General features: G+C 46.1%; 1 protein-coding gene across 7 annotated transcripts in view; it reads right to left on the bottom strand.

The window, feature by feature from the left end:
* Nucleotides 1–21,936, bottom strand: part of LOC147014478 (Krueppel-like factor 3) — an 88,667-nt gene extending 66,731 nt beyond the window's left edge. For 3 of the 7 annotated variants that reach the window (XM_085852432.1, XM_085852435.1, XM_085852436.1), the window contains exons 1-2: nt 21,751–21,881; nt 21,451–21,536 (exon numbers count right to left, since the gene is read on the bottom strand). Coding sequence is in view for 1 of the 7 variants with exons in the window: in XM_085852431.1 (XP_085708557.1) it covers nt 21,751–21,885 (135 nt within the window). In the remaining 6 variants the exon portion in view is untranslated. Of the gene's footprint in view, nt 1–13,566; nt 13,589–21,450; nt 21,537–21,750 lie in introns of those variants that run through there. The other 4 variants (XM_085852434.1, XM_085852433.1, XM_085852431.1 and 1 more) reach the window with 3 other exon arrangements.
* Between the last annotated feature and the right edge of the window lie 2,687 nt (nt 21,937–24,623).

Here is a 24,623-nt window from a genome sequence, read left to right as displayed (position 1 = left end):
AGTTAGAGCATCAGCTCTGAGTGTGGGATGTTGGTGGATCGAACCCTGGCCGAGTCATACCAGGCTTTTAAAATGTTGCGTGCTGCTTATACTCGTGTTGCTGCAATTCCAGGTTCACTTGCCGTATAATGGATTGTATCAACTCTGAATTTATCATAGTAGGTTAACCACAGTCAAAACGGGTGTTTGAGGTTTTTGCTCCGACGAAGGGCGAATGCACGAAACTGCTGCCATACCTTGTTTCCCAAGGTGGTCAAAGTACTCTTACTTATCGTTAATAAAATAAATTGCGAATCGGAACTCACGTGCACAGAATCCCGTTTACTGCATTGATTATTATTAATAGTTGACAATTGCCCTTTGTAATGCATTTAAAAGTGTGTTGTTATCTCACAATGTCCTTTTCCAACAAGCATGTCGTGTATAAGCTCCTCCGAGTATACTGGAGAGGTGGGAGATGGGGGCTGGGGGAGATGGAGGTGGGAGAAGTACACAGAGCAAGAAAAGGAATGAAAGGAAGGTGTGCATAAATTGCTGATGGTCTCATTCAAATAAAAGTGCAGATGAAAGGAAATAAATACTTTGACAACGGTTGTGACATCAAGTTGGTGATATAGGATGTTACATATCGGCAAAAACACCACGAAAGACCCCTGAAGGGTTGTGAAAAAAGAAGAAAATGGAGTGAACTAAAGACCACAAGCATCTCACAACTGCCATCAAAACCGACTTGCAGAGGGAGTTCATTGAAACGATGAATGATTATTATGAAGCCAAAGGCAGAATGTGCAGAAGGTATGACATGTTATGTTTTGGGGGATGTCATGAGTGCAAAAAAGGTAAAATGTGATAGAATTGCTAAATGTGAAATTTATGAAAAAAAATAACATTGCACGTAATGTCAATTTCCATGTGTATAATCGTGCAACAGGTCTGCCAAACATGGTGGTAGTATTTAGCAATTTGAACCTGACACCAAGCTTGCTGAGCACAGCCAAGGATGGTGTGATATGTATGGAGACTTTGCCAGAGCAGTGTGCTGGCTTTATTTATGTACAATTTTGCTTACTGTTTGTAACCTTCACGACGACTGTACACCGACACTCCCTTCACTCTGACTGTATCCCCTTCATTTTGACTGTACCCCACGCGCTCCGTTCACTCCGACTGTAACCCACGCGCTCCGTTCACTCCGACTGTAACCCACGCGCTCCGTTCACTCCGACTGTAACCCACGCGCTCCGTTCACTCCGACTGTAACCCACGCGCTCCGTTCACTCCGACTGTAACCCACGCGCTCCGTTCACTCCGACTGTAACCCACGCGCTCCGTTCACTCCGACTGTAACCCACGCGCCCCGTTCACTCCGACTGTAACCCACGCGCTCCGTTCACTCCGACTGTAACCCACGCGCCCCGTTCACTCCGACTGTAACCCACGCGCCCCGTTCACTCCGACTGTAACCCACGCGCCCCGTTCACTCCGACTGTAACCCACGCGCCCCGTTCACTCCGACTGTAACCCACGCGCCCCGTTCACTCCGACTGTAACCCACGCGCCCCGTTCACTCCGACTGTAACCCACGCGCCCCCTTCACTCCGACTGTAACCCACGCGCCCCCTTCACTCCGACTGTAACCCACGCGCCCCCTTCACTCCGACTGTAACCCACGCGCCCACTTCACTCCGACTGTGACCCAGGCGCCCCTTCACTCCGACTGTAACCCACGCACCCCGTCACTCCGACTGTAACCCACGCGCCCCCTCACTCCGACTGTAACCCACGCGCCCCCTCACTCCGACTGTAACCCACGCGCCCCCTCACTCCGACTGTAACCCACGCGCCCCCTCACTCCGACTGTAACCCACGCGCCCCCTTCACTCCGACTGTAACCCACGCGCCCCTTCACTCCGACTGTAACCCACGCGCCCCCTTCACTCCGACTGTAACCCACGCGCCCCCTTCACTCCGACTGTAACCCACGCGCCCCCTTCACTCCGACTGTAACCCACGCGCCCCCTTCACTCCGACTGTAACCCACGCGCCCCCTTCACTCCGACTGTAACCCACGCGCCCCTTCACTCCGACTGTAACCCACGCGCCCCCTTCACTCCGACTGTAACCCACGCGCCCCCTTCACTCCGACTGTAACCCACGCGCCCCTTCACTCCGACTGTAACCCACGCGCCCCCTTCACTCCGACTGTAACCCACGCGCCCCCTTCACTCCGACTGTAACCCACGCGCCCCTTCACTCCGACTGTAACCCACGCGCCCCCTTCACTCCGACTGTAACCCACGCGCCCCCTTCACTCCGACTGTAACCCACGCGCCCCCTTCACTCCGACTGTAACCCACGCGCCCCCCTCACTCCGCCTGTAACCCACGCGCCCCCTTCCCTCCCACTGTAACCCACGCGCCCCCTTCACTCCGACTGTAACCCACGCGCCCCCTTCACTCCGACTGTAACCCACGCGCCCCCTTCACTCCGACTGTAACCCACGCGCCCCCTTCACTCCGACTGTAACCCACGCGCCCCCTTCACTCCGACTGTAACCCACGCGCCCCTTCACTCCGACTGTAACCCACGCGCCCCCTTCACTCCGACTGTAACCCACGCGCCCCCTTCACTCCGACTGTAACCCACGCGCCCCCTTCACTCCGACTGTAACCCACGCGCCCCCTTCACTCCGACTGTAACCCACGCGCCCCCTTCACTCCGACTGTAACCCACGCGCCCCCCTCCCACCGACTGTAACCCACGCCCCCCCCTCACTCCCACTGTAACCCACGCGCCCCCTTCACTCCGACTGTAACCCACGCGCCCCCTTCACTCCGACTGTAACCCACGCGCCCCCTTCACTCCGACTGTAACCCACGCGCCCCCTTCACTCCGACTGTAACCCACGCGCCCCCTTCACTCCGACTGTAACCCACGCGCCCCCTTCACTCCGACTGTAACCCACGCGCCCCCTTCACTCCGACTGTAACCCACGCGCCCCCTTCACTCCGACTGTAACCCACGCGCCCCTTCACTCCGACTGTAACCCACGCGCCCCCTTCACTCCGACTGTAACCCACGCGCCCCCTTCACTCCGACTGTAACCCACGCGCCCCCTTCACTCCGACTGTAACCCACGCGCCCCCTTCACTCCGACTGTAACCCACGCGCCCCCTTCACTCCGACTGTAACCCACGCGCCCCCTTCACTCCGACTGTAACCCACGCGCCCCTTCACTCCGACTGTAACCCACGCGCCCCTTCACTCCGACTTAACCCACGCGCCCCCTTCACTCCGACTGTAACCCACGCGCCCCCTTCACTCCGACTGTAACCCACGCGCCCCCTTCACTCCGACTGTAACCCACGCGCCCCCTTCACTCCGACTGTAACCCACGCGCCCCCTTCACTCCGACTGTAACCCACGCGCCCCTTCACTCCGACTGTAACCCACGCGCCCCCTTCACTCCGACTGTAACCCACGCGCCCCCTTCACTCCGACTGTAACCCACGCGCCCCTTCACTCCGACTGTAACCCACGCGCCCCCTTCACTCCGACTGTAACCCACGCGCCCCCCTCACTCCGACTGTAACCCACGCGCCCCCTTCACTCCGCCTGTAACCCACGCGCCCCCTCCACCCCCACTGGCACCCACGCCCCCCCTTCACTCCGACTGTAACCCACGCGCCCCCTTCACTCCGACTGTAACCCACGCCCCCCCTCCACTCCGACTGTATCCCACCCGCCCCCCTCACTCCGACTGTAACCCCCGCGCCCCCTTCACTCCGACTGTAACCCACGCGCCCCCTTCACTCCGACTGTAACCCACGCGCCCCCTTCACTCCGACTGTAACCCACGCGCCCCCTTCACTCCGACTGTAACCCACGCGCCCCCTTCACTCCGACTGTAACCCACGCGCCCCTTCACTCCGACTGTAACCCACGCGCCCCCTTCACTCCGACTGTAACCCACGCGCCCCCTTCACTCCGACTGTAACCCACGCGCCCCCTTCACTCCGACTGTAACCCACGCGCCCCCTTCACTCCGACTGTAACCCACGCGCCCCCTTCACTCCGACTGTAACCCACGCGCCCCCTTCACTCCGACTGTAACCCACGCGCCCCCTTCACTCCGACTGTAACCCACGCGCCCCCTTCACTCCGACTGTAACCCACGCGCCCCTTCACTCCGACTGTAACCCACGCGCCCCCTTCACTCCGACTGTAACCCACGCGCCCCTTCACTCCGACTGTAACCCACGCGCCCCCTTCACTCCGACTGTAACCCACGCGCCCCCTTCCCTCCGCCCGTCACCCACGCGCCCCCTTCACTCCGACTGTAACCCACGCGCCCCTTCACTCCGACTGTAACCCACGCGCCCCCTTCACTCCGACTGTAACCCACGCGCCCCCTTCACTCCGACTGTAACCCACGCGCCCCCTTCACTCCGACTGTAACCCACGCGCCCCCTTCACTCCGACTGTAACCCACGCGCCCCCTTCACTCCGACTGTAACCCACGCGCCCCCCCCACCCCGACTGTAACCCACGCGCCCCCTTCACTCCGACTGTAACCCACGCGCCCCCTTCACTCCGACTGTAACCCACGCGCCCCCTTCACTCCGACTGTAACCCACGCGCCCCCTTCACTCCGACTGTAACCCACGCGCCCCTTCACTCCGACTGTAACCCACGCGCCCCCTTCACTCCGACTGTAACCCACGCGCCCCCTTCACTCCGACTGTAACCCACGCGCCCCCTTCACTCCGACTGTAACCCACGCGCCCCCTTCACTCCGACTGTAACCCACGCGCCCCCTTCACTCCGACTGTAACCCACGCGCCCCCTTCACTCCGACTGTAACCCACGCGCCCCCTTCACTCCGACTGTAACCCACGCGCCCCCTTCACTCCGACTGTAACCCACGCGCCCTTCACTCCGACTGTAACCCACGCGCCCCCTTCACTCCGACTGTAACCCACGCGCCCCTTCACTCCGACTGTAACCCACGCGCCCCCTTCACTCCGACTGTAACCCACGCGCCCCCTTCACTCCGACTGTAACCCACGCGCCCCCTTCACTCCGACTGTAACCCACGCGCCCCCTTCACTCCGACTGTAACCCACGCGCCCCCTTCACTCCGACTGTAACCCACGCGCCCCCTTCACTCCGACTGTAACCCACGCGCCCCCTTCACTCCGACTGTAACCCACGCGCCCCCTTCACTCCGACTGTAACCCACGCGCCCCCTTCACTCCGACTGTAACCCACGCGCCCCTTCACTCCGACTGTAACCCACGCGCCCCCTTCACTCCGACTGTAACCCACGCGCCCCCTTCACTCCGACTGTAACCCACGCGCCCCCTTCACTCCGACTGTAACCCACGCGCCCCCTTCACTCCGACTGTAACCCACGCGCCCCCTTCACTCCGACTGTAACCCACGCGCCCCCTTCACTCCGACTGTAACCCACGCGCCCCCTTCACTCCGACTGTAACCCACGCGCCCCCTTCACTCCGACTGTAACCCATACAATCCATTCACTATGACTGTAACCCATAAATTCCCTTCACTCCGACTGTAATCCATACACTCCCTTCACTGCGACTGTACCTCATACACTCCCTTTACTCCTACTGAACCCACTACACTCTGACTGTGTCTCCTTCACTCCCTTAATTCTGACTGTGCTTCCTTCACTCCTGTCAATCCAACTCACCTCCTTCATTCCAAATGTCCTCTCTTCACTCCCCTATACAAAAAACTGACACAGGATGCGGCCACTTGGTCCACCATACCTGCACTCGATAAATACCACGTTCATTCAAAGTATCAGTTTATCGACTTTCAATGCTGGGGGGATGAGGGGGGGCAGAGCAGGAGGGGACGGGGCAGAGAAGAGTGAGGTAAGTGGAGAGGAGTATTTTGGGGCAGCACAACACCACCACCAGGATTTTAAAAAATCTTTTCATGTCCTTTTTGGGGGGAGAGGAGGGATGAAGATGATTGTAGGGTGTGGAATGAATGAACACCAACAGCACATTCACCATTTAATGATATTCTGACAAACATAACAATTACAACAGTTGTATGCAATCACCCATCCATACGCAACTACCGACCATTCCTGCAAACATCCCAACATACCCCTCTTTCTCCAATACTTCCAGGTACCTATCTAATTCCAGTTTAAACTGATCTACTGTTTCGGTTGGCACGACCTTTTCAGAGAGACCATTCCTGAACACTTTTACAATCAGTGAATTTTGATTTGTACATGGTTTTTGCAGGTATTCCTGATATGTGACTTCCTTCAAATATAATTGCTTAGTTTGATCTCTTCAGTTATTCATAAAAAGTTCATTTGGAAAAATTGTTTCCACATCATTCAAAATTCATCTAAATGTGGCATTATTGATCAGGGCGGCAGGGGGGGGGGGCGGGGGTGAATACTTTTGCAGGAAACTGTAATCTGCTAATCTTTTACCCAATTTATGAAAGTATCAACATTTTCTTACATTTGATCACCCCTCCCAACCCCCTCTCCCCCTTCATGCTATCTCCCTTACCTCCAAGGTTTGTGTCATCTAAAAATTGAGAAAGCAGACTCCTCAGGCAACTATCCAAATTGTTGATGTAAATAATGAATGATAAAAGTCCTGGTATTGATCCCTGATATACCTCACTACCTTCAACAACTTCCCAGCTAGACATTCTCCCACTCACAGCCACTCTTTCCTTCCCATCAGTAAATCCATCCTCTCCACGTGACCCGAAACTCAAACTGTCCTCTCCTCATGACCCTTCACTCCAAGTGTTTTCCATACGTGACCTTCCACTCCAACTGCCCCCTCTACGTGACCTTTCACTCCAATTGCCCCCTCGACGTGACCTTCCACTCCAACTGCTCCCTCTACGTGACCCTTCACTCCAAATGTCTGCGGTATGTGACCCTCCACTCCAAGTGTCCTCTCCACGTGACCCTTCACTCCAACTGTTCGCCCTACATGACCCTTCACTCCAACTGTCCTCCTTACGTGAACCTTCACTCCAAGTGGCCTCCCTACGCAACCCTCCACTCCAACTGTCCTCTCTACACGACCTTCCACCCCAACTGTCCTCTCTATATGACCCTTCCCTCCAACTGTTCTCCCTATGCGACCTCTTCCTTCAACTTTTACTATCCACCATTTGTATTCAAAGGAATACATGCTCAACAGTCACTGTATTTTTCACTTTTACGTGGTGATTCACAATTTTGATTCGAGCAAATGACATCTTCATCCACTTATCTCACCTCCAAACCAGCTACCTCCCCTCCACCCCAAAGCCACCCCCCCCCCAATACAAGTTACTGCCAAGCAATGTGCTCCGTTGGGCCTTTTCCTTTCCTCAGCAATCAAATGGCAGATTTGAGTCACTATCTATCCCACCAGGCAGTTGCATCACGTCCAAACTCCTTAAATGCTCGACATCCATCGATGCTTCACAATCACCTACTCGGCTCTCATGGCAACCACAATCTCGAGAAAAAAAAACCCCTCACCTGAAAGCCTCGCCTGGCATTATCAGAGGCCGTTATCCTTGGCTTACTGAAAAAGGCATAATTAGCATATTTTAAAAACATACAATTACAAAAACATATTGAAATAATTGCTTATTTCCTGCAAGGCATCAAAGTGTAGGACCTCTGTGCACAATATGACACTCCATACAGAACAATGCTATTCCATGTTTGCATGAAGTGCTGTTCAAAACGCCAAGCATATTACACAAAAACTCTGCCACGTGATCATCTTCCCTCATTATGACTCTTCCCACTCCACAGTCACCTTGGTGATCCACTAGACCCCATGAATGATGATCCTCCTATGGGGGATCAGATAAGTGGAAATGCTGTTGAGAAGAGAAATACAAGCAATATTCATATTATAAGAATGTGAGGAGGGAATATAGAGGAAGCCTGTGAACAGACCCTCACTTATTAGAATTAAGAACTAGTCTTGCTGAGGAAGGCTCGTGTTGATCTGCATTGGCAGACAGGTATAACAATGTACAAAATCAACACAACATTGATCGAGGTATGCCAACTGCTATGGGCAGCAAGGAGAAGTTGTCATTTCGGGTGTTAACCCTTCATTGGAGCAAAAGATGGGTTAACAGCTGAAATGCCAGCTTCTTCCTTCTCAAGGTGGTTCCGATCCGATTTTACATACTCTGATACAGAGTGTTGGTTCTGCCGAAGCAGTTTCCAGACCTGAGGTTATGCTGGGTGGTTTGCCATCCATCTCCCGACAGTAGTTATGGCAGGAATTTGAAATTTGGCCAATCTTAGAATTTGGCTCACCTACTCTTCAAATAGGACACCATGGGATCTTCAACGTCCACCAACTCACGCCAGCAGGAGGGATGTCCATTTAACATCCATCCGAGGGATGGCACACACATTGATGAATTACCCTGCCTGTGAAACACCGGGATGACAGTCTATAGCTGGATCAGGATTCAAATCCAGGCTAGGCAGCTTAGAGGCAAGTGTGCATGCCTCAAAGTCTAAGCCATCCTCTCAGCCCCCCATGGCATTTAGCATACCTTGATAAACTTTTTTGTTGATTTCATACCTAATTACACTTAAGATTCTTCATCTGTATTATGCGAACCTCATGCCATTCTCACAAGCCGTTTACGATAAGTATCTGCAGTTACACTCAAAATGACAGTTGGGCGTTTTTAAACTAAATCCTTTTAATTACACGATTAGGTTGTTAGGAAAGCCAAGTACAAGTTGTCTTCATCCGAGTGCACTTCCTGATGGAAGAAGATCTGACTACAGTATATGCCTGGCCGTCCCTTCTGCTCATACGAGCTTATGGATGTTGAGGACCATTTTGGTGCCATTTGAAAAGAGGACATTTTGTGCTGGTGCATTGTTCAAAATCTTGCCCTAATCCACGAAGGACAATTTAACCTCTGACAATGCTCCAACTAAATATAACAAGAAAAATTTCCAAAATTGGCAAAAAAGAAAAAGAAATTATAAATAACAACAAGGGCGACATACACATCTTACTGTGCAGTATTTTTGTTTTATTCCCAATAAAAATGCCTTTAAAATTTGACAAATGGTCCAATAAACAATCCTTTGAATTATTATGGTCTTTTTGTAATCTTTTATTCACAACATTTGCGTTAATGAATTAAAAGAAATGATTAGTATTAAATTATTTATATTATAATTACGATCAAACTTGGCCTTGAACGTGTAAGCCTCATTCAATTCCCACATTGCATGTTAATTTGGCCTTTGTTTTCTTCATTGTAAATAAAGTCTACACTCACGGAAGAGCAAGTGATAGAGAGTAGTGAAGGCAATGCATGGCCAGCAGAGAAGTAGTCTGTCCTGAAACTTTTTGGAAATAATCCCCCCCACCCACCCACGAATGCTCTCTTAACCCCACCCCTCCACCCCCATATTGAGTTGTGACGTGTTGGACACGTTGCTTTACCAACACTTAAATTTTCAAATGATCTCTTCATGGGTTTATTGCCTAAACCTCTTCCTTCCATGTTCCCCTACCCCAATAGCCCTTTCCACTTTTCCAGGTTGTTACCCCATGAATGTGAAGCGAAAAGCGAGCTTAAGCGATTGGTTCAATCCTGTCCGTCTGTCTGTCTGTGTCTGTGCATCCACAAACGTGAGTTTATTATGGAGGAACAACTTGATTTCAATTGAGTGTTAAATTTTGAATGTAAATCAGAAAACAAACGTGTTCAGCAGTACTTGGTCTCTGAACTCGTCCCGATCACGCACGCACAGTGGGGAGTGAGATAATTTTTATACTCTGCCCGTCTGGCAGTCAAACAAAATTGAAAATAATTCCAAACAGGAAACTTACTGTTTTTAAGGAAATCATAAAGGACACAAACAACAGGCACGAATAACTAATTTAACGTGTTAAATAAGGTGGTGTAAAGGATGCTGCATCAATGGCAGTAAACTTCCAAAAAGGTTTTTTTCTATGACTTTTAAAATCTTTTTTTAATTTCAATTTAACTGCAGACTTGAACACCCTGATATATATCCAATTGGACCCAAATGTTAATGGGGTTGTCCAAGGTTCATTGTCCACCTGTGGATTAAATTTGATAGTGTTCGCTAAAGCAGTTTTGCCATAAAGTTGCTAACAGACAAACAAACAGACAAACAAACTGGACGATTAAAATATCCCGCTCCCTCCCTCCAGGGGGGGGGGATAATAAGTGGATCAACATCACATAGACCAGACGAGGTGGGACAGTAAGATCGTTATCAAGCAAGCAGGGTTTTTACTGACAATCCTTTAGGGACGTGACAATTTTCCTGAAACCAACGAGATTTTCTGAAGTTCTAGTATCCCCAATAATCCAAATCACACCCTACTGAACACCCCAGAACACAAATCGCCTTTTTGGAACTTTCAAAACCCTTCCGTTTAGCAGTACTTGGATAAAATATTACGGCGTTTTAAATCATCACGACCAATCAAATTTACTGCTTGTAGACCCCGCCATTGTCCTTGTTTCTCAAGAAAGTGCAGGATCAGGTGTTCTCTGAACTCTCCAATTGTGAATGCCAAACAAAACATTTAAAATCAGGGAATTGGGGGGTATTTAAGTGTAAAACACAGGAGAAGAGTAAGACCCACAGTCATTCAGAACAACCACCTGTAAACAGGCAAAGGGAGTAAGAATCAACTCCAACAAGTGGTTCCAGGCACAACAAATCCTGCCCATTTAAGGCATAAAGTTATTTTAGGGATCAAATTTAAATTTGATACATCCTTAACCTGAATGTTGATTATAAGGAATAGAATAAGGAATATTTTAGTCTTAGTTTGAAGTCAATTAAAGCATTTTTGACGAAGTTATGACCGTAAAACTTCAGACCCTACTGATCTTCACAAATATGCATTTTTCACAATCCGATTGTTAGGATTTTAAGTCACAAATAGAATAAGGTTCACTATAAGCTTAGTTTGAAGTAAATCGGATCATTTTTGACGAGGTTATGAGCGAAAAACGATTTGGACCTTTTCGTGTCCTGACCTTAACCTTTGACCTAATTGGACCCCAAAGTTAATGGGGTCATCCGAGGTTCATTACCCACCTGTGGATACAATTTGACAGTTTGAGCCAGCCGTTTTCCCGTAAAGTTGTATTTTCATAACCATGTTTTAGTTTTAATGGAAAATTTGTAATTTTGATCGATGACCATGACCCCCAAAACTTCAGACCCTACCGATATTCACAAATATGCATTTTTCACGATAGGAATGGCTAGGATTATAAGTGACAAATAGAAAAAGGTTCACTATAAGCTTAGTTTGAAGTAAATCAGATCATTTTTGACGAAGTTATGAGCGAAAAACGATTTTGATCTTTTCGTGACCTTGACCATAACCTTTGATCCAATTGGACCCAAATGTTAATGGGGTCGTCCAAGGTTCATTGCCCACCTGTGGATTAAATTTGATAGTGTTTGCTAAACCAGTTTTGCCATAAAGTTGCTAACAGACAAACAGACAAACAAACCGGGCGATTACAATATCCTGCTCCCTCCCTCCGGGGGGGAGGGGGGATAATAAGTGGATCAACATCACATAGACTAGACGAGGTGGGACAGGAAGATCGTTATCGAGCAAGCAGGTATTTTACTGACAATCCTTTCGGGACGTGACAAACAAACGAGATTTTCTGAAGTTCTAGTATCCCCAATAATCCAAATCTCTAATACTACTGATCCCACAAACTCCAGGATCCCAGTCCAATAGGCCGCCACTGTACATGACTGGAGGTGAGAAAAGGAAAATGTTTGGTCCACTCCACAGTAATCACATACTGTGTATCAAAAATGATACTATAATGAAGCTTTTTCTCACATGTATACCTTTTTAACAAAAGCTGCAACAACATCAACATCAGTTGATCCCCCACCCGTCTGACCAATTAATCCCCCACCATCCATCCCACACCTGTCCCACCACTTAATCTCCCACCCTTCCATCCCCAACTCCTCCAAACACTCCTGCGACCATGTAACCCTCCACCCCTCCATTCTAAACGCCTCCATCTCACACTCCTCACACCACTGCATCCCTCACCCCTCTGACCACTTAATCCCCCACCCCACACTCCTCCGACCACTTAATCTCCCATCCCTCCAACCACTTAATCCCCCACCCCTTCATTCCCAATGGCTCTATCTCACACTCCTCACACCACTGCATCCCTCACCCCTCCATCCCACACCCCTCTGACCACTTAATCCCCCACCCCACATTCCTCTGTCCACTTAATCCCCACCCCTCCATTCCCAACGCCTCCATCTCACACTCCTCCCACCATCCCTCTGTCCACTTAATCCCCAAATTGAGTAACACTTTTTTATTTTAACAAATTAATGAAAAACACTTCCTTATTTTATATACATATATAAACCGTTTATATGTTTTGCACCATTGTGAGAACCTTTTGAATGTCCCACAAACTTGTGCACAAAACAGCACGTAAAAAGGATCGGCTTCGACTTGGCTATATGACACAGGAGAAACATCAAGAACCTTACAGGTTTAGGTGTTCTGTAATTGTGTTTGGTACCACAAGGGATGGGGTCATAAAGGGGATTTCAAAAAAATAAAATAAAGGTCGCAAGATCAGGGATCGATCAATGGTTCCTTTTTATCGATGTGCACACAACATCGCATCAGGCTCAGTGGATCAAACAATTATTGAAAGTAAATGAACTTCATCTCTTACCCTCTAAGGTCTAAAATACAATGAGAGTTCATGAAGTCAAATGCCAATAAAGTGTCATCATTTCAATTAGTTGCCAGACGTTAATGCAACAACCCACAATGTAACACATCAACTATACAACACAACACAACATAATCAACCCGCAATGCAACACACAACACACCACTGTTGAGCTCTCTTGATAAACCCGAGTGGATTAATCAAATCCACAGAGATCTAATTAATCCACCAGGAATTGCTCGCAAAACTGAAAATCTGTCACCATGTAACGTGGAAGAAAATAAAAACATTTTCAACTGAAGGAGGATTAAAAAACAAAAAAGAAAAAGAAAAAAAATCACCACCATCAACAACAACAGCAGCAGCAGCATCATCGGCATCAGCAGCAGACAGGTGGTGACTCAGACAAGGAAATGAAAAAGAAATTCCCAAATCTGCCCACCCAGCCATGATCACCACTTCATGTGCATGCTGAGCCCCTTGGGTCAGAAGGTCAAGGGGCAGAGGTCACAGGAAGTATCTATTTTTGGTACCGTGTCCTGTACCCTCGTCCTTGTTCAACCTTCTCTTATAAGCAACTTACATACGGCGCTGGAGCTCCAGCCTGAAGTCTTCCCTCGATTAACCTGAAATCGGTAGTACGAGATGTTCCATTTATGGAACGCATTCACAACCAGAGGACTTTGTTGCTTGACAGCATTAAAAACGAAACTGGTAGTTTTATTGATAGCATAGACAGGATGAGTGTGGATTCAAATCAGGTCAACTCACCACCCTTGCTCACCGTGACCTCCCTTATTTTTCCTTCAACTCCTTCCCCAATTCTCCAACCCTTCCACACCTCCCCATCAACTCCTTCACCGCCACTTCCCTCTTTCCATATTTTTCCACAACTCCTCCTCCACTCCCTCCACCCTGGGTTGCTGTAACCTAAGGAGCAGTGCTGCACTGAAAAAGGAGAAGGAATGCCGAGTGGAAAGTGTGTGATCACACTATTTCAAAGGGAAGTGCGGCCGTTCCCACCATCACGATCTCGGGTGTGCGGCTTCTTCCCATCACAAATGCCGTTGTGGCGGTGCCTGCCTGCTCGCCATCAACATGGACGGTTCGAGAGGACGAGTACGTGACAGGTGAACGGCCAGGACGGTAATTACGAGGGAAGCAAAAGCAATGAATCTCCATCCCCAATATCCCTCTGAATTTCTGAGATCATGTCGTGTGGATCGTGTGAACGCACAGACCAAAATATTACTCCAGGTCCATGTCATGGCCCTTTTTGTTTTTCCTTTTCTCCTTGACAGCAGAATGACAAACTCAAACCTATCACGACACACTTACCATCCATTGTACTGCATTGCGTACTCTCAAGTGCCGATCTCCCGGTCTGCATCCTGCAATTAATCACAGTTATAAACGAATAGGCTAAGGGCTTCACACTGCCAGTGTGACCTTGCACAGTCCCCAAGGACTGGTGGATTATTGTCCAAACAGATGTGCTTCCCAACCAATGGTCCAATCGTTTTAATGTTAATGCCACACAAAAAAAACAACTGGTCTAGTTGGGAAAATCCATCAATCAAAAACTTAAGGCACCACCAACTGGTACACAGCCACCCAGCGAACGAGGCTCAGCTCGAACGTTTCGACAACCCAGGGATCTTCATCCGGGACTGTGCGGGCATCGTGCGTGGCAGGTGTCAAGTACCCTCCCGAGAAGGAGAAGGGGGAGGGTCACGTGATTGCAATATGCATCTATTTGAAAGCGTCCGTGTAGGGTACCCGTTCCAAGGAACGTCCGTTTCCCGATCGCTCAAAGTTATTTGACTCACAGTCATTGCCGTGTCCGAGAGTCACCACTCCGTGGGGAGTGAGTGACAATGCACACGTGCAAGACCGTGCAGACACGATTCGTCAAAATGGAGAATGTTCGACACAGGTATGAACCCAAACGATAGTCCTTACTCACACCAACAAGCACACAAGTCCCTCATTGTTAGTCGTCTGAGGATGGAATGTCCAGAGAAGACATTGCATGATGTATAACGAGCGGTATGACGTCACGTTTGTTTTCAGAGTTGAGGCTTTTAACTAACATGGAACTGCTCGTCCAGGACTGCAAAAGCATCAGTAATAATCCAGAATAAAACAACCCGAACAGCTTGTCATAATAACCACAATCTTGGCCAAATACACGAAGGAAAACAGGACGAGACCAATGAGCTGTGATGTTGAAAAAGGATATTGTTATTGTAGTTTCACAGATAGATTATAATTGGTATAGTAGATTCACAAAGAGATTATAATTGTTATTGTAGTTTCACAGAGAAATTATAATTGTTATTGTAGATTCACAAAGAGATTATAATTGTTATTGTAGTTTCACAGATAGATTATAATTGGTATAGTAGATTCACAAAGAGATTATAATTGTTATTGTAGTTTCACAGAGAAATTATAATTGTTATTGTAGATTCACAAAGAGATTATAATTGTTATTGTAGTTTCACAGATAGATTATAATTGGTATAGTAGATTCACAAAGAGATTATAATTGTTATTGTAGTTTCACAGATAGATTATAATTGGTATAGTAGATTCACAAAGAGATTATAATTGTTATTGTAGTTTCACAGAGAAATTATAATTGTTATTGTAGATTCACAAAGAGATTATAATTGTTATTGTAGTTTCACAGATAGATTATAATTGGTATAGTAGATTCACAAAGAGATTATAATTGTTATTGTAGTTTCACAGAAAGATTATAATTGGTATAGTAGATTCACAAAGAGATTATAATTGTTATTGTAGTTTCACAGAGAAATTATAATTGTTATTGTAGATTCACAGATAGATTATAATTGGTATAGTAGATTCACAAAGAGATTATAATTGTGATTGTAGTTTCACAGAGAGATAATAATTGGTATTGGAGATTCATAGAGAGATTATAATTGCTATTGTAGTTCCACAGATAGATTATAATTGGTATAGTAGATTCACAAAGAGATTATAATTGTTATTGTAGTTTCACAGATAGATTATAATTGGTATAGTAGATTCACAAAGAGATTATAATTGTTATTGTAGTTTCACAGATAGATTATAATTGGTATAGTAGATTCACAAAGAGATTATAATTGTTATTGTAGTTTCACAGAGAAATTATAATTGTTATTGTAGATTCACAAAGAGATTATAATTGTTATTGTAGTTTCACAGATAGATTATAATTGGTATAGTAGATTCACAAAGAGATTATAATTGTTATTGTAGTTTCACAGAAAGATTATAATTGGTATAGTAGATTCACAAAGAGATTATAATTGTTATTGTAGTTTCACAGAGAAATTATAATTGTTATTGTAGATTCACAGATAGATTATAATTGGTATAGTAGATTCACAAAGAGATTATAATTGTTATTGTAGTTTCACAGATAGATTATAATTGGTATAGTAGATTCACAAAGAGATTATAATTGTTATTGTAGTTTCACAGAAAGATTATAATTGGTATAGTAGATTCACAAAGAGATTATAATTGTTATTGTAGTTTCACAGAGAAATTATAATTGTTATTGTAGATTCACAAAGAGATTATAATTGTTATTGTAGTTTCACAGAAAGATTATAATTGGTATTGTAGATTGACAAAGAGATTATAATTGTTATTGTAGTTTCACAGAAAGATAAAAATTGTTATTGTAGATTCACAAAGAGATTATTATTGTTATTGTAGTTCCACAGAGAAATTATAATTGGTATTGTAGATTCACAGAGAGATTATAATTGCCATTGTAGTTTCACAGTGAGATTATAATTGTTATTGTAGTTTCACAGAGAGATTATAATTGTTATTGTAGTTTCACAGAGTGATTATAATTGGTATTGTAGTTTCACAGAGAGATTATAATTGTTATTGTAGTTTCACAGAGTGATTATAATTGGTATTGTAGTTTCACAGAGAGATTATAATTATGATTGTGGTTTCACAGAGAGATTATAATTGTGATTGTAGTTCCACAGAAAGATTATAATTGTGATTGTAGTTTCACAGAGAGATAATAATTGGTATTGGAGATTCATAGAGAGATTATAATTGCTATTATAGTTCCACAGAGAGATTATAATTGTAATTGTAGTTTCACAGTGAGATTATAATTGTTATTGTAGTTTCACAGAGTGATTATAATTGGTATTGTAGTTTCACAGAGAGATTATAATTGGTATTGTAGTTTCACAGAGATTATAATTGTTATTGTGGTTTCACAGAGAGATTATAATTATGATTGTGGTTTCACAGAGAGATTATAATTGTGATTGTAGTTTCACAGAGAGATTATAATTGTGATTGTAGTTCCACAGAAAGATTATAATTGTGATTGTAGTTTCACAGAGAGATAATAATTGGTATTGGAGATTCATAGAGAGATTATAATTGCTATTGTAGTTCCACAGAGAGATTATAATTGGTATTGTAGATTCACAAAGAGATTATAATTGCTATTGTAGTTCCACAGAGATTATAATTGCTATTGTAGTTCCACAGAGATTATAATTGCTATTGTAGATTCACAGAGATTATAATTGGTATTGTAGATTCACAGTTATTATAATTGTGATTGTAGTTTCACAGTGAGATTATAATTGTTATTGTAGATTCACAAAGAGATTATAATTGTTATTGTGACTTCACAGAGATTATAATTGTTATTGTAGTTTCACAGAGATTATAATTGTGATTGTAGTTGCACAGAGAGATTATAATTGTGATTGTAGTTCCACAGAGAGATTATAATTTTGATTGCAGTTTCACAGAGATTATAATTGTGATTGTAGTTCCACAGAGATTATAATTGTGATTGTAGTTTCACAGAGAGATTATAATTGTTATTGTAGATTCAAGGTGAGATGAGAATTTTTATTGTAGTTTCACAGAGAGATTATAATTGGTATTGTAGATTCACAAAGAGATTATAATTGTTCTTGTAGTTCCACAGAGAAATTATAATTGGTATTGTAGATTCACAAAGAGATTATAATTGTTCTTGTAGTTCCACAGAGAAATTATAATTGGTATTGTAGTTTCACTGAGAGATTATAATTGTTATTTTAGTTCCACAGAGAGATTATAATTGTTATTGTAGATTCACAGAGAGATTATAATTGTTATTGTAGTTTCACAGAGAGATTATAATTGTGACTGTAGTTTCACAGAGAGATTATAATTGTGATTGTAGTTTCACAGAGAGATTATAATTGGTATTGTAGATTCACAAAGAGATTATAATTGTTATTGTAGAATCACAAAGAGATTATTATTGTTCTTGTAGTTCCACAGAGAAATTATAATTGGTATTGTAGATTCACAGAGAGATTATATTGTTATTGTAGATTCACAGAGAGATTATAATTGTTATTTTAGTTTCACAGAGAGATTATAATTGTGACTGTAGTTTCACAGAGAGATTATAATTGAGATTGTAGTTTCACAGAGATTATAATTGTGATTGTAGTTTCACAGAGAGATTATAATTGTTATTGGAGTTTCACAGTGAAATTATTATTGTTATTGTAGTTTCACAGAGAGATTATAATTGTTATTGTAGTTTCACAGAGAGATTATAATTGTGATTGTAGTTTCACAGTGAAATTATTATTGTTATTGTAGTTTCACAGAGAGATTATAATTGTGATTGTAGTTTCACAGTGAAATTATTATTGTTATTGTAGTTTCACAGAGAGATTATAATTGTGATTGTAGTTTCACAGAGAGATTATAATTGTGATTGTACTTTCAAAGAGAGATTATAATTATGATTGTAGTTTCACAGAGAGATAATTGTGATTGTAGTTTCACAGAGATTATAATTATGATTGTAGTTTCACAGAGAAATTATAATTGTTATTGTAGTTTCACAGGGCAATACAACCTCAATGTTCATCACGATATGCTCTTGTATCAATCCCAATAGGAGTCACTCTCACCAGGAATCAAACGCTTTAACCACTTGGACTCTCCGAGGGAACACGTTTGGTGATGACGTCATTTAGATTTGGAAAACCACAATTATTATTTATTTAACAAGCGCGAGAAAGCTCCTCCTTCGGAAAGAGGGAGAAGAGTGTGGGGTTTGAAGGATGAGTGAGAGGAGTGGGGATGGAGGAGGGGGAGTAGAAGAGTGGGAACGAATGTGGAGGAGGGGTTGAAGGAAGGATGAGAAGAGGAGGGGGAGGTTGAAGGAAGGATGAGAAGAGGAAGGTTTGAAGGAAAGATGAGAAGAGGGGAGGGGGTTTGAAGGAAGGATGAGAAGAGGGGGTGGGGGAGAGTTGAAGGAAGGATGAGAAGGGGAAGGTTTGAAGGAAAGATGAGAAGAGGGGAGGGGGTTTGAAGGAAGGATGAGAAGAGGGGGTGGGGGGAAGTTGAATGAAGGATGAGAAGAGGAAGGTTTGAAGGAAAGATGAGAAGAGGGGAGGGGGTTTGAAGGAAGGATGAGAAGAGGGGTGGTTTTGAAGGAAGGATGAGAAGAGTGGGGGTTTGAAGGAAGGATGAGAAGAGTGGGGGTTTGAAGGAAGGATGAGAAGAGTGGGGGTTTGAAGGAAGGATGAGAAGAGTGGGGGTTTGAAGGAAGGATGAGAAGAGTGGGGGTTTGAAGGAAGGTTGAGAAGAGTGGGGGTTTGAAGGAAGGATGAGAAGAGTGGGGGTTTGAAGGAAGGATGAGAAGAGTGGGGAGTTTGAGGAAGGATGAGAAGAGTGGGGAGTTTGAGGAAGGATGAGAAGAGTGGGGAGTTTGAGGAAGGATGACAAGAGTGGGGAGTTTGAGGAAGGATGACAAGAGTGGGGAGTTTGAGGAAGGATGAGAAGTGTGGGGAGTTTAAGGAAGGATGAGAAGAGTGGGGAGTTTGAGGAAGGATGAGAGTGGGGTGGGGGGGTTGAAGGAAGGATGTGAAGAGTGGGGAGTTTGAGGAAGGATGAGAAGAGTGGGGAGTTTAAGGAAGGATGAGAAGAGTGGGGAGTTTGAGGAAGGATGAGAGAGTGGGGAGTTTGAAGGAAGGATGAGAAGAGTGGGGAGTTTGAAGGAAGGATGAGAAGAGTGGGGGGTTGAAGGAAGGATGTGAAGAGGGGGGGTTGAAGGATGGATGAGAGAGGGGGAATTTGAAGGGATGAGAAGAGGGTGGGGGTTTGAAGGAAGGATGAGAAGAGGTGGGGTTCGAAGGAAGGATGAGAAGAGGTGGGGTTCGAAGGAAGGATGAGAAGAGGTGGGATTGCAGGAAGAATGAGAAGGGGGAGTTGAAGAAAGGATAAGAGAGGGGGGTTGAAGGAAGGATGAAGAGAGCGGGGTTGAAGGAAGGATGAGAATAGGGGTGGTTTGAAGGAAGGATTAGAAGGGGGTTGAAGCAAGGATGAGAAGAGTGGGTGGTTTTGAAGGAAGGATGAGAAGAGGTGGGGTTTGAAGGAAGGATGAGAAGAGGTGGGGTTCGAAGGAAGGATGAGAAGAGGGTTGATTTGAAGGAAGGATGAGAAGAGGGGGGACTGGAAGGAAGGATGAGAAAAGGGTGGGTTTGAAAGAAGGATGAGAAGGGGGTGGTTTGAAGGAAGGCTGAGAAGGTGGGCATTTAAAGGAAGGATGAGATGAGAAGAGGGGAGGAGGTTCTGAAGGAAGGAGGAGAAGAGTGGGGGTGTTTTAAGGAAGGAGGAGAATTGTGGGGGTTTTGTCGGAAGAAGGAGAAGAGGGGAGATTTGAAATGGAGTCGGAGAAGAGGGGTGGGGGCTTGAAGGAAGGAGAAGAGGGGTGTTTTGAATGAAGGAGGAGGAGACATTTGAAGGAAATAGCAGAAGAGAAGAGTGGGGGTTTTTAAGGAAGGAGAAGAGGGGGTTTGAAGGAAGGAGAAGAGGGGGTTTGAAGGAAGGGGGAGAAGAGGGTGGTTTTGAATGGAGAAGAGTGTTGAATGAAGGAGGAGAAGAGTGGAGATTTTGAAGAAAGGAGGAGAAGAGTGGGGGTTTTGAAGGAAGGAGGAGAAGTGGGGGTGGGGGGATGAAGGAAGAAGAAGGGGGTTAATGAAGGAGGATAAGAGGGGGTTTTGAATGAAAGAGAAGAGGTGGCTTTTGAAGGAAGGGGGAGAAGAGGGGGAGTTGAAAGAAGGTGGAGAAGAGTGGCTTTTGAATGAAGGAGAAGAGAGGGTTTTGACGGAAGGGGAGAAGAGGGGGGGTAAAGGAAGGTCGAGAAGAGGGGGAGGAGTGAAGGAAGGTCGAGAAGAGGGGGAGGAGTGAAGGAAGGTCGAGAAGAGGGGGAGGGGTGAAGGAAGGTCGATAAGAGGGGGTTTTGTATGAAGGAGGAGAAAAGGGGGTTTTGAATGAAGGAGGAGAAGAGGGGAGGTTTTGAATGAAGGAGGAGAAGGGGGTTGTATGAAGGAGGGGAAGAGAGGATTGTATGAAGGAGGAGAAGAGGGGGGTTGAATGAAGGAGGAGAAGAGGGAGGGTTGAAACAGAAGAGAAGAGGGGGCGTTTGAAGTAAGAAGAGGGGGGGGAGGGTGGTTGAAGGAAGGAGAGATAGAGGAATCTGTTCACCCTTTCCTCTCTGAGGCAAGCGCTGGAGAATGAACCGCAGGGGGGCATTTAAATGTGTGTGCGAAGTCCGCGTTGAGCGGTCACCTGTTTTCTGCAAGACCTTTACTGTTGCAGGACGTGCGCACATTCTGAGCGACATCGAGCGTATAATACGAATATTCCCATTGGATCTGGAGGGAATTAAACACACCTTTGACTTTGAGAAAACCGTCAAGAAACAAACACTTCCATTTAACAAAGGGAGTAAGGAAGACCCGTCTGGAGAACACGGAACAGAGCAGAGAGCCGTGTACGCGTACGGCGCGGACACACGGTGTGAGTGACAGACATGCACGCACCGGCACGAGCACGTTCTGTGAGACCGTCACTGCGTTCCGCCCTCACCTGCCCAAGACCCTTGAAGACCGTTCGCTGATCGCCTTCTCCACAACCAGGCCGTTTTCCCTTCGCCCTGCCGCGCTTCTCCTCCCGATCGTCCCGGAGAAACGCAGCACCGACCGAACTGGAACGGGGAGGCATCGGTCGGGGGGTTTAGGACGGGTACGAATAGAGGGGCGGGGAGGAGTGGGCGGTGAGCGGCGAGGCCTTCGGGATGGGAGGGGATGGGAGGGGCTGGGAGGGGCTGGGAGGGGCTGGGAGGGGCTGGGCGTGGCTGCTGGAAGTCGGCGCTGACACGCCCATTGAGGTGGAGGGTAACGGATTTTGAGACAATAACACGGAACGACGGGATATTGGCGAATGAGCTTGTGAAAGGGGTAAGGGTAAGGGTAAGGAGGGGTGCGAGAATAAAGGAAGTAAAAGAAGGTGGGGAGGAAGTAGAGGAAACTAAAAAGGGAGTCATGAAAACCGGGAAAGCACGAGTAAGGGAGAGTAAAATAGAAGGAATTAAGGAAAGCAGAATGAGGAGGTGAGGATCGATGGATGCACGGACGGTGGGGATTGAAAAACAAGGGGGGGTAATGGAGATGTGAAGTGAAAATGAGTAAATAATGTTTGTATGAGGGATTCTGAAAGGCAAGTGAGGAATATATGAGGTGGTGGACAAGGTGAGGGTGTTAGAGAGGGATTTAACAAGCCAGGTGAGGAATATAGAAAGTTGTGGATAAAGTGAGGATGTTAGAGAGGGAGCAAACAAGCCAGGTGAGGAATATAGAAGGTTGTGGACAAAGTGAGGGTGTTAGAGAGGGATTTAACAAGCCAGGTGAGGAATATAGAAAGTTGTGGATAAAGTGAGGATGTCAGAGAGGGAGCAAACAAGCCAGGTGAGGAATATAGAAGGTTGTGGACAAAGTGAGGGTGTTAGAGAGGGATTTAACAAGCCAGGTGAGGAATATAGAAAGTTGTGGATAAAGTGAGGGTGTTAGAGAGGGATTTAACAAGCCAGGTGAGGAATATAGAAAGTTGTGGATAAAGTGAGGATGTTAGAGAGGAGCAAACAAGCCAGGTGAGGAATATAGAAGGTTGTGGACAAAGTGAGGATGTTAGAGAGGGATTTAAAAAGCAAGGTGAGGAATATAGAACGTTGTGGATAAAGTGAGGATGTTAGAAAGGGAGCAAACAAGCCAGGTGAGGAATATAGATGGTTGTGGACAAAGTGAGGGTGTTGGAGAGGGATTTTAACAGTCTGGTGAGGAATATAGAAGGTTGTGGACAAAGTGAGGGTGTTAGAGAGGGATTTTAAAAGCAAGGTGAGGAATATAGAAAGTTGTTGATAAAGTGAGGTGTTAGAGCGGGATTTAGCAAGCCAGATGAGGAATATAGAAGGTTGTGGACAAAGTGAGGATGTTAGAAAGGAATATCACAAGCCAGGTGAGGAATATAGAAGGTTGTGGACAAAGTGAGGATGTTAGAAAGGAATATCACAAGCCAGGTGAGGAATATAGAAGGTTGTGGACAAAGTGAGAGTGTTAGAGATGGATTTAACAAGCCAAGTGAGGAATATCGAAGGGAGTTCGAGAGGAATTTAACAAGCCAGGTGAGGAATATAGAAGGGAGTTCGAGAGGAATTTAACAAGCCAGGTGAGTATAGAAGGTTGTGGACAAAGTGAGGGTGTTGGAGATGAATTTAACAAGCAAGGTGAGGAATATAGAAGGGAGTTCGAGATGAATTTAACAAGCAAGGTGAGGAATATAGAAGGGAGTTCGAGAGAAATATAACAATCCAGGTGAGGAATATAGGAGGTTGTGGACAAGGTGATGGTGTTAGAAAGGAATATCACAAGCCAGGTGATGAAAATGGGAGGTTGTGGACAAGGTGAGGGTGTTAGAAAGGAATATCACAAGCCAGGTGATGAACATGGGAGGTTGTGGACAAGGTGAGGGTGTTAGAAAGGAATATCACAAGCTAGGTGAGGAATATTCGAGGTTGTTCACTGAGGTGAGACCGTAACTCCACCGAGAAGGTGGAATATCTATGACACTGCGGTGATCATTTCGCAACACGTCATCGCATCGGGCTTGAGGATGTGCTGCAGCCTACAGGCATCACCAATCGATTGCCGACCAACTGAACGAATTGAGAGCGCGCACACGGAGGGAGGGAACGAATTTGGAGAGCGCACGTGGCCACTGAACGAATGAAGAGAGCGTGTATATAAACCTTACGTCACTTTTTTCGGATCCGCTCGCGGATCAATATGGCTCACCTGCCGATGCAGGTGTGAGAGTGACATCCGGGTTTTTTTTTATTTTTTATTTTTTTTTGGTGCTTTCATTAGTTTTTGTGAAGGACCGTAACGTGTTTTGTGGTGTTGTTAACGGCTCGCGCTGTCTGTGTCGCCGCGACAAAACACCGCTTTGGCGATGACGCAATCGTTCAACGGGAATGACGAAAGAGCCGGGCGGGGCCGGCGGGTGAGGACGAGGGAGGAGCTCCCGAAGGGCCCTGTGCACGAATGACGTCATTGCAGTACAATAAGACGGACGGCCGGCTTGTGGGGTGAAGGTGAAAGGTGTCGAACGTGCCGTGGAAGCAGCAGATGCTGATCGATCGCGTAGTTTGGTGGAGCTCGTGCGTGACCCCGGTGAACCTGACGGGGTTGATTGATCGGATAAACGGATGAGTAGATCATCGGGTAGTCGTTTGGTTGCGCCGGGTGCGATCTAATGGGTGGACACCCGATCCTTACGTCGTTCTTTAATATGAATCTCTGGTGGGACCGTTTAGGACGGTTGGAGACCGCAGCGGCGTGCAAATAGGAATCTGAAACGATAAATAAAGTAGGGATCGAGGGGGTCCATCGCCAGCAGGTGACGCA

This window comes from Eptatretus burgeri, chromosome 13 (genome assembly GCF_056783735.1).
Source record: "Eptatretus burgeri isolate ZD-2024b chromosome 13, Ebu_testis_v1, whole genome shotgun sequence".
Taxonomy (NCBI): domain Eukaryota; kingdom Metazoa; phylum Chordata; class Myxini; order Myxiniformes; family Myxinidae; genus Eptatretus; species Eptatretus burgeri.
This window is presented reverse-complemented; position numbering and strand designations above follow the sequence as displayed.